Consider the following 21744-nt stretch of genomic DNA (forward strand, 5'->3'; position numbering starts at 1 on the left):
TTCTTTCTTCCAAAAGTTTAACTTTCTTCCATTTTTCCTCATATTTTTGGTATTGTTTTTTCTCTTCTTTTGATAATTAACTCATTCACCCCCATAACTCAATATTACATCCTGAGCTGAACTGGACATTCTTAACACCCAGATCAGGGGGGATTGTATTTTAATAAAAATCCAAGATTTTGAATTTTTTTTTAAAAGAAAAGATCTTCAAGGAAAGAAGCTTGTTAACTCCTAAATCCAGAGAATGAACTGTGGCCAAAAGATGCCAGAAAACCTACACTACATCAAGAATGAACTTTGGTTGTGGTTGATTGAACTGAAATTTGATTGAACATTTATTGTAAATGTATACTTTTATGCAAAAGGGGACTGCCCCTAATTTGACTTTTTGGCAATGTGTCTAGCAAAACATTGGTTTTGCTTTCTCTCTTTTCTATTCCTCCCTAATTATTTTAATTTACTCTTAGAAATTGAATATTGTATACATTTGTAGTTAGAAGTGCCTTAGGACTACAAGATGATTATGTTAAATGATCAGTGGGGAGACTAGTCTCCCAGTGATCATCTGGAGGAGGATTGTGAAGATTTGATTTAGCTACCTTCTGATTGTAACAATGGAGATACTTGGTCTAACAGAATCAGGAATGTCTTGTGAAGTCTTCATTGATCCACCCTACTTAGTCTAACAAGGTTAGGGATGTCTGCACCTATACTTAAGGATTAAGTATCTAGGAGGATGGCCTTTGACAGACATGTGCAGAAACAGCTGACAGACCCTGGGCTGTCTTAAGTCAAGCTAAGCTCCCATTGGAACAGATAAGATGCAGGAAAGTGATGTAAAACTGTCTATATATGGCGTATCATTTCCTCTCTTTGGTCTCTTTCTCTGATCTGGCTGGTGACTTCCTGTGAGCAGGCCTGGGAGCCAGTTCGATCCTGGAACTCTCCTGGAACTTGAGCTGGGAGGAGCCCCCTCAGACAATTTCCTTAAGATAGTCAAGTGGTGAGTGACAAGACTGACTTCCCTTTCCCTTGTCTCTCAAGGAAGGCCCCTTGGCCAAGGCCTTTAACTCCTGCCTGGTTCAGCCTGAGTCAGAGCATTTTTAATTAACTCTTTCCCTCTCTATCTCTCTTTCTTAAATCCTTTCCTCTATATTAATTAAAATCACCATAATTTCCAGGTGACTTGTATATTTTATTATTTGGGATATTCCATGACGACCAATAATTAAATATAGTTTTAGTCACAACACTAAAATTATCCTTATACATTGCAATAAAGATGTCCACAAAAAGGGACTCAGAAAATGTTTCTTGAGATTATAAAATTTGGGGCAATAAATATGGAAAATATTCATCATTCTTACTTATTGGAATGTGTGGTTTAATAACACCAAGGTACACTTGGGCAGTGTAAATCTTTTTCATTGATATATAGTAATCCAATTCATTTTACTGAGTTTTTGTGTTCTACTTCACTGAAGCTATTTGTTTTCTCAAGTATTTTCCTTGTATAATAAAAAAAAAAACTCCTCAGAAATGGAACATTTTTTTAATCCTCTATATTTAGATAAAGTCTCTAATGTTTTCCATTGCATATAATGCTAGTTTGTGGTTTTGATAGTTTTTTTAAAATTAAGAAATAGATTATTTTATTCTTAGACTTCATAGGCTTTTTTAAAGCAAAAAATAAATGTTATACTTTTTCAAAGATTTTCTGCATCTACATGTACCCCCAAATTACCATAAAACAATGGGGAAATATATGATCAGAAGCAGCCAGTCACATAATAAAAGTGAGGGATAATAGCTACATAGTCCAGTTATTTCATGATAAGCACCAAATGTTAAAATATTTCCTTGTAACACTGTTAGCATGTTGAGAGATTTTTGATATGTTGACATAAATTGATATACTGAAGAGGCTACTACTCATAATTGTATTATAATGAATGCATTAAATACCAAAAAATAATTTTCAATCATATTAAAAATTTTAAGGGACACACAATTAAAAAACTCTTTAGTCATTGAACTGGTGAGTATGTAAGAGTAGGAAAAAAATATAAGCCTTTGTAAACAGAGTTCAAATAAATAAATAGGGTTTATTTTCCCAACATTGAAATCATTAAACAGTTTTCTAAGTAATAAAAATGTAATTAAACAATATGACAAAATGAGTTATAATAAATGTTATCCAAATAATGAGTTGTGATGTTGTCTATATTTCAGGTCTGGTAATAACCAAGGTCTAGTAAAAATTAGTCAATAAATCAAAATCATTACCATCTTCTCTACCACTGTTTATCATAATTCTATCTTTATATTATAGGATTTGAAAATGAAAAGTCTTCTCACTTTCATGCTCATGTGATCTTCCCAGTGACTCTATGCAACTGATATATCACCCTCTTACATATGATATAATCAAAATTCATAGTTACTAAATAGGTTACTCAAGATTGTCCTGTAAGTGGTGGTCAAAACCTGACCTCTAATTCTATGTCTCCCTTTTTTTTAAAACCCTTACCTTCCATCTTGGAGTCAATACTGTGTATTGGCTCCAAGGCAGAAGAGTAGTAAGGGCTAGGCAATGGGGATCAAGTGACTTGCCCAGGGTCACACAGCTAGGAAGTGGTTGAGGCCAGATTTGAACCTAGGACCTTTCATCTCTAGACCTGGTTCTCAATCCACTGAGCTACCCAGCTGCCCCCATGTCCACTTTTTTTGAAAATACCAGACTGCTTAAATTGTCATTGCTATAACTACTTCCTTTATTACTATTAATCTCTCATTTGTTATATGAAATATTAAGTATTTAAAAAGATGAGACATTGTTCTGAATATATGCCTTCTTATTATTTTTTTGGTAGTCCTATGTCCTATGTCCTATAGGATTACAATCTAAACTAGTTACACTGATGTAAATACAAATATTTAACACATACAGATTTCAGAAGTCCCACATCAGACCCAGACATGATTGAGCACTGAGAGATTCCCATCACACAAGATTTAGAGGAAAGGATTTTTTTAATGGGAATCAGGTGAAAGGGCAAGAGTGTCAGACTGAGAAAGTGATTAAATTGAGACAACTTTCCTTAATTGATATTAAGCCCTATGTTGATTATTTAGTTAATCAAATCAATTATATTAGCATGTAATACACATTTGACTATGTGTATCATTAACTCTGTACTACTAATGACAAAGCTGAGGCTAAGGGAGATTTGGTGGTCTATCTAAAGTCATAAAACTAAAAAAGAAAGTGGTAGATTCAACACCTGAGGCAACATCTTCTGCTTTGAGTCTGTAGTTCTACCCAATGAACCATAGCTTATCTCTTCCTCTTAATAATGGAGCCACATTATTCCATGTTGAATTACTTGAATCATTTATATGACTCCTCTGTAACAGTGGGATTATAGCATCATAGATTTAGAGTTAGAAAAGACTGAATGATCATCTGTTCCAACCAACTGGATGGGGACATTCCTTCAGGATAGGTACTATGACTCAGCTCTCAGATTTGTGACCCCCTCTCTCCTTCCCTTGTCCTCTCTTCAAGGCTCTTGAAGGTTATATGAAAGAGTTACTGTATACATGGTGGTGACTCTTCATATCCTTCTCTCCCAACAGTAGGTTCCTGGAATGTTATGACTATTCTCAATGAAAATCAACCCTGATCCTTCTTCTTTAACATCTTGATCAATGCCTCTCGAATGTGCTTGGATTTGACACTGTAGATGATAGGATTGAGCACAGGGGGCACAATCAAATAGACATAGGCAATAATGGCATGCACAATGGGGGGTGCATGTCTACCAAAGCGATGAATAATGGATACTCCCACACCAGGGATATAAAAGACTAGAACAGCTAGAATATGGGAGACACAAGTGTTGAGAGCCCGGATCCGTTCTTGAGGAGATGCTAATCCCATTACTGTGTGAAGAATGAGTCCATAGGAGATGGCAATTAGAAAGGAATCCACAAATGCTGTGGACAGTACTACATAGAGCCCATATAATATGTTGACAGTGATGTCAGCACAGGCCCTCTTCATCATGTCTGCATGAAAACAAAATGAGTGGGAAAGATAGACTTTCCCGGGGCAGAAGTTCAGCCTCTTCAGCAGGAAAGGCACAGGGAAGAGAGAAACAGTAGCACGAGTCACAATAGCCATTCCAATCCTGCCAATGGCACTGTTGGTAAGGACAGATGCATAGCGCAGTGGGTTGGAGATGGCCACAAAACGGTCAAAAGACATGGCTAGCAGCACTGAAGATTCCACAACAGAGAAAGAATGGAGGAAAAACATCTGGGTCAAGCAAGCATCAAAGGCTATGCGTTGATAGTCAAACCATAGCACAGCCAGGGTGGTGGGAAGTGTGCACAAAGTGAGTCCCAAGTCAGTGAGAGACAACATGGACAGGAAGTAATACATGGGTTGATGCAGACTGGGAGTTCTTTTCACAGCTAGTAGGATTAGGCAATTACCTGCGAGAGCCAGAGCATACATAGAGGAGAAGGGGATGGAGATCCATCCATGCATAGCTTCCAAACCTGGAATGCCAATCAGCAGAAAAACAGAGGGTTGGAAGAAGGAGCCATTATCATGGAATTGGGGAAGAGACATCATTGAAAGTTAGTCTCTCAAAAGATGAGACCAACTCCTGCTGTATACACACAGATTCAGACAAAAGTCAGGATCATTGTCCGCAATTTTTCTATCAGGAATTCAGAAGCAACTTTAGACATTTTCCTCAGGACCAAGATACCAAAATTTGGGTTTAAAAATTGGCCTACTCATCCTTGTCAACAACTATCCTGTATTATACATCTTGAAGTTATGTTTGAATTCATTTCCTTAACAACTAATCTAGTATAGTATTTTAAAAAAAAAATATCCAAAATGGTTTTCAATAAATTTTACAGTGTGAGATGCCTGGAAGTTCATTGAAGGAAGTTTTGAGAGTTTGGGTCCCATCTCAATCCTGTGAGGATGATATCAGAAAACAAACGTTTATTAAATACTATGTGTCATGCATTATGATAAGGAAATTGATATTCAAAATGTGTCCATGAATACACAGTCATGAAAACAGTTCCTGCTTCCAAGGAGAATACATTCTAATGGAGGAAATGAATTCTAAAATAGTATGTACATATAGGATATGTTTGTAGATGTAAGGTAATCTTGGAGGGAAAGGCTTTAATGGCTTTGAGATAAAGAAAGACCTTCTGCAAAAGTTGACATTTGAAGTGAGTCTTGAAGAAATCCAATGATTCTAAGAGCTAAAAACAAAGAGAGAGAGCATTTCAGGTTTCAAAGAGAACCCAGGGAAAGATGGCTTCACAAGATACATTTTTATATATGAAAAAAAACAAGTAGACTTGTATAGCTTCATTGTAGAATGCATGAAATGGAATAATAATAAAAATAGCTACATTTATATAGTGCTCAATATGCTCAATACATGCTAGGCACTGTCCTAAACACTTAATTATTTTCTCATTTGAGACTTAAAACAACCCCAGGAGAAATAAATATTCATGTAAAGGTAGATAGGAGATTGATTATGAAGAGCTTTAAATGCCAGACTTTAAACAAAATGTATATTTGAGTATCAAAGTAATAAAAGTTATTGGAGTTCATTGAATAGGCAACTGACATGGTCATCTCTCCTTGAGGTAGCTAATTAAGAAGTTTAGAGTGTTGAACTTGGAGTCACAAGGGTCTTAGTTCAATTATTGCCTCAGATACTTACTGTGTGATCCTTAACCAAATCTTTTACCCACCCTGTGCCTATTTCATCATCTATAAAATGAAAATAATAATGTCTACCTTCCAGGGTTGTGGCAATACCTAATAATAAATATAACAAATAAAATAGAATAAATATATAGAATAATATGCTATAACATAGTATGATATGATATAATATAATACAAGTTGATATGGATACAATATATATTATATAATATAAGCACACACACACACACACACACACACACACACACACATATATATATAATACCTTGCATACCTTAAAGCTCATATAAATGATAGATATTATGATTGTAATTCTTACATTTCAGGAAAATCTAGTCAGCAGCTGAGACAAAGATGGGTTCTAATAGAAGAGACTTGAATCAGGGCTACTACTTAGAAGGAGATTGAAATGTTTCAGAAGAGAGGTGATTAAGGATACAAACCATGGGTTAACTCAAAACTGTCTGGATACCCTTCTAAAACCAGAGTCTTCAACTAGTTATATGGAGCTATACCTAATAGACCCAATCTCAGGGATGTAGTTTGGCCTTCTCTAGAATGACATCTTGGTTTGGGTCTTCCAGAAAAAGGACCTCTGAAGCTTCAGGATAAGAGGAGCAAAAAGAAGCTCAGTCTTCTTCCATTTGTAGTGTTTAGTTGACCTTATTACGGAAAAAAACCATAAGTGGAAAGAGATCAACCAACTTTTGCAGCAATGTCTGAATAAAGTTGACATTAGCAATGTTTATGTAATTCCATTAAATTATCTTGCTTTTCTCTTATCCTTCCCCTACCATCCCTCATCATATATTCTCTGACCTTCTCAACAGTGATATTCCAGAGAACAGAGACTCACGGAGTCATTGAAATATGTATTTTATCCACCTGTCAATTCCATTTCTATGTTATTCACATCCTTTCTCTTCTTTCTCTTTGCCTTTCACCATTACTCTAGTTTAGACCTTTACTACATCTTTCCTGGACTAATAAAGAGTCACCTCCACCATCATTCTTTTAATCCAGGGGCTTTTAAGTTGGAGTACGTTCATGGAGTGTACTTCAACAAGAAGTTCATGGAAAGACTTCAAGAACATCTGTGAACTTGAATGAGAAAAAAATATTTATTTTCATTTACTGCTCACTGAAATTTGCATTTCCTTCAATTCATTAAAACCATTTCTCTAAGAAAGATCTTCAGGCTTCATTGCACTACCAATGACATAAATGGGGTCCATGATACACAGAAAGAAGTTTCAGTTTGCCTCATCCTGTCCATACTGCAAATGCTCCTAGGGTAATCTTATAGATTGCTGCATTGCTAATATTATTGCAGAAACCTTCAGTTATCCCCAATCGTATTTTAAGTCCCACAGTATTTTATTCCTTTTCTGCTTCTCCAGCCTTCCTTTTTGCCTCTTTTATGACATTTAACAGACATGTCCTATATTCCTATTGTGTGTTTGTGTAGTTGTTTGGATATAGAGAATTAAAATGACACGGTTCTATCAACAGGAACTTTACTTCCATAACTTTCTGGACCCTAGCTTTCATATATTTTTGTTACTACATTTTTTCCTTTGACCAGTCAATTCCTTGCATATACTCTGTTCTCTTTTCCCCATCAATCCTTGGTATCACTCCCCTTTTTTCTGCCAATAGCTCTCCAAGTGTGTATCATGATTTTCCTCCAGACCTGAACCTAGTACTCTACCCCAATACAGTTTAAGTCAAGATTCTGCCCCAGAGAAAGGAGATTTTTATAATTTCATTTCTTTCTCAATTACCAATTCTGAATTTAGAAGTGGATTAAAATATATTCAAGTCTAAATTCTGATTCAGATTTGGCCTTGGAATCCAAACTTTTGTGTGATTCAAATTTTTCCCTAGCCCCACAGTTTCAAACATTTCTCCAACCCAAACTTTTCCAGAATAATAATTAGCAAGAGAGATAGATGGGAGTTGGTATTAGTGATTAGAATAAGAGTGACAAAGTAGATATAGAGTTTATCTAGCTCCTCTCCTTACCCATCTCTTTCTTTCAAAAAAGGGAACCATGAATGAGGACATAGGTCAAATGCAGTGGGGAAGGGTAAATGAAGAGGGATAAATTAAATTTACTTGTCCCAAAGGATATTCTAATACCCAAGGCTGAGAAGTGAATCGAGCCATACAGAATATTTTTGCACATGCCAAATACTTTATTGACAACCCTTACTCCCTATTTCTGTATGGCTTTGGACTGGATGAATAACAATAGCAATAGAAATAATAATAAAAATAGCTACCAGGTATTTTAAGGTTTGCAAAATGTTAATTATATATATGTATATATATGCTTATATACTCATTTGCTGTGATCCTCATTACATCTCTGTGAAGTTAGTACTATCACTTCCTTCATTTTACAGAGGAGGAAATTGAGACTAAGATGCTAAATGACTTTCTCAGTGTCATACAGTGAATGGCTGAACCTGGATTCATACTCTATCAACTATGCTATCTAGCTGTTTCAAATACCCACTTTGATCTTTGCCTTTTTCATCTGTAAAATAGGGATCAAAATAATGACAGACTACATAAGTTATTTTGAAAACATAATGAGAAATGAGTCAAGAAAGTGCCTTGCTAAATTTGTTCATCTCAAAGCAGTGGTTTTGTCAATTATTATAATAAATAGCAGAGTAAAATAGGAATGGAAAAAATCTACCAATCACCTTCTGAAAAGATCCCCAAATAAAAATTTTCAGGAATATCATAGCCAAATTCCAGAGCTCTTGAGTCAAGGAGAAAATATTGTAAATGCCAAAAAGAAATAATTCTAATATCATGGAACTGTAGTCACAACACACTATTTAGCAGCTTCTACATTAAAGAATTAGAAAGTCTGGAATACGATGTTCCAGAGGACAAAGGAGCTAGGATTACAACCAAGAACACCTATCCAGCCAAATTCAGTTTAATCCTTCAGGGTAAAAATTTGATATTCATTGAAATAGAGGAATTTCAAGTTTCCCTTATGAAAACACTAGAGCTGAAAATAAAATTTGACTTTGAAATACAAGATTCACAAGAAATTTAAAAAAAGGTAAATAGGAAAGATCAATCATAATGGATTAAAGGAGTTTAAACTATTTAGATCCTAATGTGGGAATATAATACTTTTAACTCTTAAGAATTTTATCATTATTAGAGAAATTAAAAGGAGTATATACATAGACAGAAAACATAAGTATGAATTGAATTTGATGGGATGATAACTAAAAAATTAAGGGGTGAGAAAGAGGAATGGAGTAGGAAAAGGGAGAAGGGAAAGGTAGAATGGGGTAAATTATGTGACCAAAAAAAAGATGCATAAGAGTTTCAAGTAGAAGGGAAGATGAGTTATTAGGATATAGAGATAACTACAGGTAGAAAGGGAAGCATTTGAACCTTATTGCCATCAGAATTGACTCAAAGAGGGAATAACATACACACTCAGTTGGGTATAGAAATCTTTTATCCTAGAGGAAACTAGGAGAAGGGAATAAGTGTTAGAAGGAAGTGCAGATTGGAGTAGGTTCTGGTCAGAAGCAAAACACTTTTGAAGATGCACAAGGGAAAAGGAGAGATACAGTAGGATAATTGAAGAAGATATGATATAGGGAAATATAAAGTAATCATAATGAAAATATAATAAGTTTTTCTAATAAAGATATTTTAATAAAGAGCTCTAATACAGCTTTTCTAATAAATTTCTCAAATACATAGAAAATGAGTCACATGAAAATAAGTCATTACCTATCTGATAAATGGTCAGAGGATTTAAACAAGTAATTTTTATATATAGTAATCAAAGTTATATCTATAGTTATATGAAAATGTTTTAAATAACTATTGACTAGAAAATGCAAATTAAAATAGCTGTGAGGTATCGTCTCACATCTAACAGATTCTCAGAAAAGGAAAAAGATAAATGTGAGAGGAGAACTGGTAAAATTGAGACATGAATGCCCTGTTAGTGGCATTGTGAACTTATTTGACTATTCTAGAGAACAATTTGTAACTAAGTCGTAAGGGCTATAAAACTGTGCATACACTTTGATCCAATAATACCACTACTAGATCTGTATACCAAAGAGATAAAGAACAAAAAGGGAAAGGATCTCTTTGTACATAAATATATTTAGCAGCTCTTTTTGTCATGGCAAAGAATTGGAAAATGAGGCCATGCCCATCAACTGAAGATTGGCTGAACAAGTTGTATTATATGATTACAATGGAATATTATTGTGCTATAAGAAATGATAAGCAGAATAATTTGAGAAGAACCTGGAAAGTCTTACATAAACTGATGCAGAGTGAAGTGAACAGAATGAGGATAACTTTGTACATAGTAAAAGAAATGTACAATGAACAACTGTGAATGACTTAGCTATTCTCAGCAATACAATGATCCAAAACAATCCCAAAAAGATGCTTGATGAAAAATGCAATCTTTATTCACATCACAACTACACTAATTGAGGTCTTTAATCTTTCATGAACAATTTTAACAGCTTCATATCTACTCTCCTTGAATCTAGATACTCTTTTCTCCATTCAAGTTTCAAAATAGATGTCAAATCGATCCTCTCAATGAATTGTCAGTTTTACTAAGAAAGTAGGAATGAGCCACTACAATTCCAAGCTCTAACTTTTTAAAAAACCAGTACCTTCTGTGCTAGAGTTGATACTAAGTTCCAAGGCAAAAGACCAGTAAAAGCAAGGTAATTGGGTTAAGTGACTCAGGCAGGGTCATGAATCTAGATGTGACTAAGGACATATTTGAACCCAGGACCTCCTATCTCCAGGCCTGGCTCCCATTCTCCTGAGCCACCCAGCTGCCCTAGTCCTAACTTAAAAAAAAACAACCAAAAAACAAAAAACAATCTTCTACCCTTTTTAAAAAAGATATTGATATAATAGCTGACATTTATATAGTACTTTAAAGTTTATATACAGCACTTTTTAATGCATTTTATTTGAGTTTTGCAACCACTCTGAATATAATTCTACAGTTAGTATTATACTATTTTACAGATGAGAAAACTGAGGCTTAGAGAGATTAAGGGACTTGTGGGCAGTCAGCCAACTAGTAAATGTCAGAGATCAAATCTGTACTCGGGTTCAATATCCTGTTTTCTCTGTGACTGAATCAGGTCCAATATCCTTTTTTCTCAGTGACTGAATTAATTATTAAGTATTCCTGAAAGAAAAAGGATTATGGAAATCATACACCTTAGAGGTCATCTATTCCAACTGTATCACTTTACAGGTGAGGAAACTGAGGCCTGAGTCAGAGAACCTGACTTGTTCAAAGTCCCACAGCTAGTTAAGAGCGATTGTCAGAAACTGGGCTGGAGGATGCAGGAAGTGTTGAGGAGGTAGTATATAAAGGATTCAAAAACTGATTAGATATGTATGGATGTGGCAGAGGGATATATTGAAGATGATTCCTAGATGCTTAAAATAATAGTAGTATTCTTTCCAGGAAGTTATGAGACTTAATTGGTTAAGAAGGAAAGATGATGTGCTCTGAGGCCTAACATATTGAAATAGAAATATTCAGAAGGTAGTTAGGTATATGGAACTGTAGTTCAGGAGAGAGAAGAAGGGTAGATATGTGGATTCTGGATTTATTTGAATAGAAAGGTTAGTTGAATTCATGAAGCTTTAGGGGGAAAAATCAAGATTAATTGGTAGATATTTTTAAAGCAGCTGAGCATGATAGTCATAGATTGAGGAAAACCAGAATCCAAGGAGAACTTACCAAATGGTATGGAAACTATTAAGAACTTTCCCTATGTTTGAACTGTGAAGTTATACTATGTACCATTAAATCAGTGAGATTGGACAGTTTATTTAGTTCAACTTTTTGGTTCTCTGTTTCTTTACCTATAAAGTAAATAAATTGGACTAGATCCTTAGGCTATATTCTATTTCTAATAACCTAAAATTCTAGCAATCATTCTTTTTGGGAGTTGTGGCATCTTGAAACAGGATTCATTAATTATGTTTTCCTCCACCGAAATACACTTATATACTTGGATCCTCACCAACATTGCTTTCTTCCTGAAGAATCTGTGATATGGAAGCTTAACAACTCACATGGAACTTGTTATTACATGTAATTAGTAAAATAAACAAATTAATTAACAACAACAAAACAACTAACATGGGTTTAGAAGAAATTGTTTCAGTTTTCCAGAAACAATAAGGTGATGTGTAAAGTGCCCTGATCTTCCAATTTGTGCAACTTCTGACTCAACCTTGCTGAACTCTAATGCTCTGTGATTCTAAGACAAAGACTAAGAAGACGGAGGTGTCTAAAATAGATTTTAGCTAATTCCAAAGTGTTTGGCATTGAAGGAATCCTGTGAGGAATATTGTTCGATTTCTCTCCATCCTCCCTCTAGTTATCTCAGGAAATTAATACCTGATGTCTTAAGAGATATCTCTTAGCAGAAACATGGCCTTGTATTCCAGGACAGTCATTCTGATGGACAGTCTGTAGACTTTATGAAGGCAGACAACTGTAGCTTATTTTCGATTATACTAAACTTTGTTTTATCTAAATAAAGGATTCTTCATCTGGGACATAATGATCCCCTAGTGTTCTGGATATAGGTGTCAGGAAGTTTATCAACTTGGATAGGAACAATAAATTTTCATTTCAATGAAATGGGTTTTCTTTTTTATCCTTTGTATTTTATTCATTTAAAAACAATCAAGTATTTCACAAGTTTCCCCAGACAATTGGAGTCCCTGAGATGAAAAAAAAGGGCCCCTGATAAAACCCTAGCATTTAGTAAGTTCCTATTTTCTACATATTCTCTTTTTCACAAATGCCTTCACAAGGTATGGGGCTAAAGCAATGAGCAATATATATTTTTAAACCCCTACCTTCTGTCTTGGAGTCAATACTGTGTATTGGCTCCAAGGCAGAAGAGTGGTAAGGGCTAAGCAATGGGGGTTAAGTGACTTGCCCAGGGTCACACAGCTGGGAAGTGTCTGAGGTCAGATTTGAACCTAGGACCTCCCATCTCTAGGCTTGGCTTTCAACCCACTGAGCCACCCAGCTGCCACCCAGCTGCCCCCCAATGAGCAAAATATTAAATGTGATAGATTCATTATTTATGAGCAGTTCCAGTTAGAAAGGGTACTGAATAAGGTAGTACAAACTAAGTGGATCCAGAAAAATTAGGGTATTTTCCATCTATGTCAGTTATCTAACCCTATCATTCTGGGAAAATTAAGACCTACCTAATGATATTTGTGCAGCATGTCATCATCTTTAGCTTTCACATAATGGTTGAAAGCTTGAGATCCATTTCATCCGGCCATGCATTTAGGCAGTAGCTCTACTCTGCCTATCCTTTATACCTTTGCTTGGAAAAGCCTATATGGTGCCTCCAAAACCCTAGGGATTATAGGGTTCTGGCAGGGAATTCTTCAAGGGTGGCAAGACCTCAGAGGATGTGTTGTCTACTTAATACCACTATCTAGAGATGATTTGTCAAGTGAATTGAAGTGGGAAGGGAATTGAGGAGTGTTCTAGAGTGGGGAAAGTATTAAAAGGCTATCCCATTTATATTCCCAGTGCTTAGCACAGTGCTTTTCAAATAATAAGCACTTAATAAATGTTTTTTTAATTAATTTATCTCACCGTGTATGTGGTAATTTGCTAATAGCCTTGTCTATTCCAGGGGTAAAAAAAGACTGAAGTTTTGAAAGATAGATAAATGGATTAACCAAATAATCAGTCTTTTCTGAGGTCCTTGGAGATACATCCTTCTTCTCTGCCATGTGGTGGGGTAACAGGTAATATAGAAGGCATATGAGACCTGCCTTTAGGACCTTTGATCTTTCATAGTCACGAAGGCATTAATCTTAGATCCCTTGGCTTGACAGACACTCTTATTGAATAGAGTTTCTCTGGGAACTTTCAGGGGATGTGGCCAAAGATGCTCTTGGTATTAATCTGTGTTTTGTGCTCCAGTAGATCTTTCTTTAGAAGAAGGAACAGGCATAGAGTGGAGATCACAAGTTGGGGGGCATCCCTATTTCCTGGATACAGACCTATGTTGAAATGTTTTTTTGATAGGGTTTTGATGGAATGGTTCTAATCTTAAATCTACCAAACAGACTAGGAAAAACGGAAGAGAACTAGGGAAAATCTTTGGGAAGAATCTTGAGAATAGTATGCCCAATTTTGGCTAGGTATCCCATTATACGATGTTGGAAGTGTGTAACATTTTTGTGATTTTGAAGTGGAATTTGGAAGATGCCCTGAGGATACCAGGCCTGGAACTTAATAATATGCAATCCTATTCTATTCATTTCATCACATACTTATTAAACACCTACTTTGTGAAAAGCATTATGCTAGGCACTTGGATTCATAAAGATATAAATAAGAGTCTCTACCCTAAAGTAGTTTACATTTTATTCAGTGTAGACTCATAGATCTAGAGCTAGAAAGCACTTTAAAGGTCCTTCAATTATCTCATTTTACACATGGGGAAATTGCGACTCAGAGAAGTTAAGTGACTTTTCCAATGGCATAGTAGTGAGAAAGCTGTGATTTCAACCCCAGATCTGTGACTCCAAGTTTGTTGTTCTTCCAGACACACCACTGAGTCCCTTAAGAATGTTTAGAAATAATATGTTTAATACCAGGTGGTGTTTCCATTGGCCAGGTAAATTTTAGTTCTCTTATTTCTTGTGATTTGCATCTAAGTTATGAAATTACTTTCCTCTTGCAAATAAACCCTGCCAAACCTCACTACAGCTCAGATGTGAAGAAGAGGTCCAGCACATGCTGGAGGGATAACTGTCCATGGGTGGTAGCGTTTGGGCAGGGAGAGCACAGAAGAAGGTGTTTTTATGTGGTGGATCTTAGAAACAAAGTTAGTGGCATGTTGACATTCCTTGAAAAGCCTCAGGAGTTAGTGAGGTCATGGCGGTCACTTAATTACCCAGCATAATAAAGAAAATTAATACTTATAAACTCATGGTTACAAAGCACACCACATATGGCATCTCATTCAAATCTAGCAATAGTCTTAAAACTTGGAAAAATTAAAACCTAGAGAATTTTCTGAACATAGATAGTGTGATTTGCTCTTAATATCTATGTTATTAAGAATAAGGTATACTTTTTTGATGAAGAAATTGAGATCAAGGAAGCTAAGTGCCTTACCTAAGGTCATATATGTAGGAAGTAGCAAATTAAAGACCTGAGCTTATGGAGTTTCTTTAGTATTTGAAAATCTGCCATCAAGTCTAACTTTATTCCCACAATATTGTACTGTCTTTCCCCTTCATGCTTATAGGGATACATCCCATGCTGAACTTGGTATTCTCTGAGACATTTATTGGGAGACTGTTGTCCACTTCTCAGTCTAGTATAAAAGGATAGTATCTAGTTAGCTGTCTTCTACATGGTGTTTTAAGGTTTACAAAGTACTTTTCTGTATACATTTTTTTGATCCTGTAAGTTAGTTGTTATTAATAACTCAATCTTAGTGAAGACACCAAGAGGCTGGGAGAGCCCAAGAAATTTATCTGAGTCTTCCTGACTCCAAATCCAGTACTTTATTACTCTTGGAAGGGACTTAAAAGCAATCTAATTCAAATCACTGGACTTTCATGAGAATGTGAACTATCTCAACTTTAAAATATGCTATCTCTTGCCTTCTGTCTTTATGTACTAAAGGCTCTGCATATGTACACACACACACACACACACACACACACACACACACACACACACACACACACAAGGTTACTCTCTCCATTGTTCTGGTTGTATTCACAGTTCCTGTCCTATTAATTTCTTGGGATCCTAGAACTATTCCCTTGAAAAAAAATCAACCCTGATCCTTCTTCTTTAACATCTTGATCAGTGCCTCTCGAATGTGCTTGGATTTGACACTGTAGATGATTGGATTGAGCACAGGGGGCACTACTAAGTAGACATATGCAACAAGGGCATGCACAATGGGGGGTGCATGTCTACCAAAGCGGTGGATAATGGACACTCCAATTACTGGGATATAGAAGACCAGAACAGCTAAAATATGGGAAACACACGTGTTGAGGGCCCGAACCCGTTCTCTTCGAGAAGCTAAACCCATTACAGTATGTAATATGAGTCCATAGGAGAGAGCAATTAGTAAGGAATCCACAACTGCAGTGGACAGCACGACATAGAGCCCATATAGTATGTTGACAGTGATGTCAGCACAGGCCCTCTTCATCATGTCCGCATGAAAGCAAAATGAGTGGGAAAGATAGACTTTCCCGGGGCAGAAGTTCAGCCTCTTCAGCAGGAAAGGCACAGGGAAGAGAGAAACAGTAGCACGAGTCACAATAGCCATTCCAATCCTGCCAATGGCACTGTTGGTAAGGACAGATGCATAGCGCAGTGGGTTGGAGATGGCCACAAAACGGTCAAAAGACATGGCTAGCAGCACTGAAGATTCCACAACAGAGAAAGAATGGAGGAAAAACATCTGGGTCAAGCAGGCATCAAAGGCTATGCGTCGATAGTCAAACCATAGCACAGCCAGGGTGGTGGGAAGTGTGCACAAAGTGAGTCCCAAGTCAGTGAGAGACAACATGGACAGGAAGTAATACATGGGCTGATGCAGGCTGGGAGTTCTTTTCACAGCTAGCAGGATCAGGCAGTTGCCTGTGAGAGCCAGAGTATACATGGAACAGAAGGGGATGGAGACCCATCCATGTACAGCTTCCATGCCTGGGATGCCAATTAGCAGGAAAGCTGATGGTTGGAAGAAGGAACTGTTGTCATGGGATTTGGGAAGAGACATCAATGAAAGACAGAAAAAGTCTCTTAGGAGGTGATACCACCTCAGACTTTACATATAGTTTCAAACAAGGCAGGATTAACGTCTCTAAATATTTATCAAGAATGTAAGAGACCATAGATACTTTTTTTCAGATCTCAGATACTAAAATTTGGTTTTCCATAGATTTAGAAGGAGGTGGTCTAAGAACCATCAGTGGCCATCCTTTGTCATACATTTTGCAGCTATTATGTAGATTTCTTTTCCTTGACAGGTTTCCTACAATATAAATTATTTTTAAAAGATTCAAAATTAATTTGGATTAATTTGAGATCTGAGGTTCTAAACCTTTTTTTTTTTTTGGTGTGTGTCATGGACTCCTTTGACAGTCTGATGAAGCCTATGGACTTCTCACAATAATGCTTTTAAAATAATTTAAGAAAATATTAAATTTCAGTTAGAGTAAATCAAATTAAAAGTATATTTTTTCTCTTCTTTTTTCATACCACTAAGAAGGTACAAATATTTCTTGAAATTGTTAGATGTGAGTACAATAGATATAGGACAGAGAATAATAGGAACAGAGGCTGAAGCCTCTTGTCTCACCTCTTTGGCATTGCAAGCAGCAGGGGGTAGAGTTGCAAGAGTTGTTTAAGAAACCATCACCCAATACTTTGTATCTGTAAGAAATAGACAATTTGAAGGATTCTCATCATTTTTCTTTGTTCTGTACCCTCAAGCCACATAAGTTTTTTTTCTTTATGGTTCTCCCAGTTCTCTGGGGAGTTAATCTCTTTGAAGAGAGAAGGAAGACAAATGGAACAAAGAGAAGAAGGCTTACAGAAGTGAGTCAGGTGCACAAAATTGGAAGAAATGGTAAGGGATAGGGCCCAGAAGGGAGCTAATATGGGAAGAGACTGACTTTTCTTCAATGAATTAGTATTTACTAAATGTTTATTGCATGCCAGGCTCCATGCTACTTGTTGCTATGGATATGAAGCCAAAAATGAGGAACTTAAATTCCAATGAGAAGATAAAAGGAATAATTGAGTGAAAATTGAGTGAAAATATAACAAATATATACAAAGTGACATGGGAATGGGAGGTACAATAGCTGGAAGATTCAGGAAAGACCTTTTGGAAGAGACCCATTTGAGTAGATCTTTGAAACAAACTACAGGTTCCTGGATGTTGAGATGAGGAGAAGAGTATTCTAGGCATAAGAAACAGTCTACAGTAATGATGAAGCAGTAGTATTTCCTGTGTGAAGAACAACCTGTATATCCATTTAACTGGAGCCCAGAAAAGGTGCTTGCAAATATTGTGTAAGCAGACTGGTGAGATGGGTTGGATATGGATTCTGAAAGGATTAAAATATAACAAAGAAATTTATATTTTATCATAAATGCAATAGGGAAATACTAAAGCTTCTTGATGAGGGGAGTAACATATTCAGATGAACTTTAGTTATATTAATTTGCAGGCATATTTAATAGATGGGAAAAGACAAGATGAAGGGGGATCAATTAAGAGGCTAGTATTTTGTACAATACTTTAGAGTGATGGGAGTAGGAAGTACATGAGGTTGAGGTATGAGTGGAAAGAACAAGGAAATGCAAGAGATATTACTGAGGCAGAATCAGCAAGATTCAACACCTTATTGGATATTAGAGGTGGGGGGGGAGAGAGAGAGGAGAAACATTAGGGTTCCTAGGTTTGAAATCTGGGAATCTGGAATAATAGACATATCTTTAACAGAAATTGGGGTATTGGGATGTTGGAGCATTCTGAGGAAAAGATAATTACTTATGTTTTAAACATGTTTAGTTTGAGCATGTCACCAGGTGGTAGGGATGTATAATACATAGTTGGTAAGGCAGACCTGGAGTTTAGACCCATGGAATATATCTGGGTGCCTTCCATACATACTGTAATTGAATCTCTAGGAACCTTGAAAGAAAAGAAATGGAATTTAAGAAGGGAGATCCTCACTAGAGCTACACATGACAATCATGGAACATGGAAAACAAATATTCAATGGTATCAATTTATAGACTGAGAGAGGAAATAATTAGAACCATGAATGTGATTAAACATTAAAGCCACCCTTTGAGCCACTAAGTCATTCCTCAATTTCCTCATTTATGAAAAAAAAATGGAACTAGATGGTCTCTGACAAATTATTTAGTTACATCTTACGTCATTTTTTTTTCTGAGAAAGACTAGGCACCTGGAAGAAAAGCATTTGACTCAATTATTACCCTCTACAGAATACATATACACACAATGACTTTTACCAAAAGTTGTCTTCTTCCTTAAGAGATTGTGACTGTGGAAAATTGAATAATAATCCTTATTGGTAGTTGCGGGATTCCACTTTTTTAGGAAATTGTATAGTACAGAGGAAAGCACACTGGAATTAGAGTTAGGAAACATTTCTAGCTCAACCAGTTGGGCAGTCCAATTGCTCTCCTTTGGAACCAATTTCCCTACTAGTAAAATGAGAGTGTTGGTAATTACCTCGGTGTTTTGATGGTTTGTAACAGGTTTTTAACCTGGTGTCTATAAACTTTGTTGTTGTTAAGATCCTTTGAGAACTGTGTTTCAACATATTTTGTGTTTCAACATATTTTGCATACTTTGTAGTCTTGTGTATCTCATGTTATGCATTTGAAAACATTCTGAGAAGGAGTTCATAGATTTCAAAAGACTGTGAAAGGGGATTGTGATGAACACCTGAAAAAGGTTAAGAACCTTTGTCTATAGTATTATGATTTTAAGATGAGGTCTGAGAAGACTAAGATGGTTTTTATTTGAAGATAATATTAAAGTGATTAGGCTGAAAGAAGCTCTGAAGAATCATTTTATTTTCTCTCTTTTCTGTACACCTCAGTCAACTGTTTTATTTCCTATTCTTTCCGTGAAGTGTATCTCTTATTAGAAACATCATCTTAAATTCTTGGATATCTGTTTTTTTTTTTTAAGCCCTTACCTTCTGTTTTGAAATCAATACTATGTATTGGTTCCAAGGCAGATAAGTGGTAAGAGTTAGGTAATGGGGGTTAAGTTACTTGCCCAGGACACAGTTAAGAAGTGTCTGAAGTCAAATTTGAACCCAGGACCACCTGTCTGTGGGCCTGGCTCTCAATACACTGAGCCACCACTTGCCCCCTTGGACATCTGTTTTGATGGACAGTCTCTAGAATTTAAGAAGGCAGTCACTTTTCTAGTTTACTCAATATTATATGTAAATGATCTAGACCCTCTGGTTTAACCAGTTCTCATGTTCTGCATATTATCTTTCCTCTGAATCTCTTTGAAGAACAGAGGCAGGAATTAGGAAAACAGCAGATCTGACATAGATTCTATTTATAAATAACTCTAGGCAAGTATAGGAAGTGCTAGAAAGATCCAGTGAAATATGAGGATTTTCCATTCATGTCAGTTGTCTAACTCCACCAAACTGGAAAATAAAGAACCACGGAAATTTGTGAACAAAGTCACTAACCTCAGCTTTTACAAAATGGTCCAATGCTTCTGACCAGCCTAGTCTCACCCCGTCTTGTTTTCAGCTAAGGGTTAGTTCTGCTCATCCCTTATATCTTTGCAGAGAGAATTCTAACTGAAGCTTCTCCGCCCCTTGAGATTAGAACATTCTGGCTTGGGAGTCTCTGAGTGTCCTAATGGCACCCTTAATGTAGATTAGTCAGGTGCAGCCTGAGTGTGATGAGAATGGTGAGTTCTCTGAGGGGAATGATTGCAGACAATGACTTTAGTGAGAGCTGGGGAAGAAAGTGGAAAAGGAATATTAGGAAGGAAAATAAACCAAGGGAGAGGAAAAGAGGAAGAAAGAGTGGAATATTAGCATAGGGGAGAGAGAAGGGAAGAGGAAAAAAAATAGAAGGGAACATATAGATAGAATCTTTGACTATAATTTTTTATCCATTTTATTAATCATATTGCTATGTGATCAGCCTTACTACTATCTACATTATGCTTTCCAGTAGTTTCTGATTCATCCCAATATAGTACCTTAGAGAAGTTTGAAGTTTCCCATGGCTGAATAAAGCAAGCAGAATTTGTAATCATTTACTGTGTGCTAGGCACTGTACTAAACCCTGGGCATACAGAGAAAATTGAAACAATTATTACCCTCAGAGGTTACATTTTATGGGAGGAGACAACATACACATATATGAGAATATAAAGAATGTAAATCACAATACTACGAATTTTAGGTTTAGAAGGGAGAATCCTAGCATCTGGGTGGACAATAAAAGGATTCATAAATGTAACCACTGACCCGATTCTTCTTTTAAAAAACTTTACCTTCCATCTTAGAATCAATATTGTGTATTGGTTCCAAATCATAAGAGTAATAAGGGCTAGGCAATGGGGGCTAAGTGACTTGCCCAGGGTCACACAGCTGGGAAGAATCTGAGATCACATTTGAACCCAGGACCTCCCATCTCTAGGCCTGGCTTTCAGTCCACTGAGACATCTATCTAGCTGCACTGCAATGAAGTGATTCTAAAAAGAAAACAAAGACAAAGACAAAGGGAAGAAGAGAATGCATTTCAGGCATGTGCAGCCTGAGGTGAGAAACAGAGTTGCAGTGTGTGTGTGTGTGTGTGTGTGTGTATGTGTGTGAAAGAGAGAGAGAGAGAGAGAGAGAGAGAGAGAGAGAGAGAGAGAGAGAGAGAGAAAGGAAAGAGAAAGACAAAGATAGAGACAGAGACAAAGACAGATGATCACATACACATTTTATGAAAATCACTTGAGCAGTTGTATGAAGGATAGATTGTAGCAGAGACAGCCTTAATGAAGGGAAACCAAACAGAATATTATCATAGATGGCAATGGCCATATTCTAACAAACTTTAATGTTGGCAATGCTTATCTACAATGGCCCTAAACTCCCCCCCCCTCCCCAGGGTCACATTCTCTTGCAGAGTTCCAGAGTATTTTTGTTTGATTTTGTTTTTATTTTTGTGTTTATTTTTTATTTATTTATTTAAATGTTTAACTCCTCAATTCTTTGAAAGAATAGGGTGGGGAACTTTTAAAGCCTTTTGTGGGTGGGCCCTCTCCAAGAGATTCACTTTGTAACTAAAGAGGACAAAGCTATTAACCCATGGA

At 36.3% G+C, this 21744-nt stretch overlaps 3 protein-coding genes across 3 annotated transcripts in view; 1 reads left to right on the forward strand and 2 right to left on the reverse strand.

Moving 5' to 3' along the window:
• The window catches only part of LOC100015564 (olfactory receptor 51F2-like), a 171396-nt gene that overhangs the window by 7428 nt on the left and 142224 nt on the right, over window positions 1-21744 (forward strand). The gene's annotated exons all lie outside the window — the stretch shown is intronic.
• Window positions 2108-9550, reverse strand: LOC100617560 (olfactory receptor 51I2-like). Its single transcript, XM_007491104.3, has 2 exons — window positions 9527-9550; window positions 2108-4597 (listed from the first exon to the last, which is right to left on the reverse strand). The coding sequence occupies exons 1-2, from the start codon at window positions 9548-9550 to the stop codon at window positions 3677-3679; spliced, it is 945 nt and encodes a 314-aa protein (XP_007491166.3). The 3' UTR covers window positions 2108-3676.
• Window positions 15667-16629, reverse strand: LOC100018857 (olfactory receptor 51G2-like). The gene has a single exon (XM_007491105.1). It carries the CDS (start codon window positions 16627-16629, stop codon window positions 15667-15669), a length of 963 nt encoding a protein of 320 aa, XP_007491167.1.

The sequence above is a fragment of the Monodelphis domestica genome, chromosome 4 (genome assembly GCF_027887165.1).
Source record: "Monodelphis domestica isolate mMonDom1 chromosome 4, mMonDom1.pri, whole genome shotgun sequence".
Taxonomy (NCBI): domain Eukaryota; kingdom Metazoa; phylum Chordata; class Mammalia; order Didelphimorphia; family Didelphidae; genus Monodelphis; species Monodelphis domestica.

What these genes read in the sequence shown, in the direction of transcription:
- LOC100617560 (XM_007491104.3), bottom strand. Translation starts at nt 9,550, where the DNA reads ATGACTTATTTTCATGTGACTCAT. An exon ending in CTTATTTTCATGTGACTCAT is followed by an intron (nt 4,598 to 9,526) that starts TTTCTATGTATT and finishes TCCTTCTTCCAA; the next exon opens with CCCTCTGTTTTTCTGCTGAT.
- LOC100018857 (XM_007491105.1), bottom strand. Translation starts at nt 16,629, where the DNA reads ATGTCTCTTCCCAAATCCCATGACAACAGTTCCTTCTTCCAACCATCA.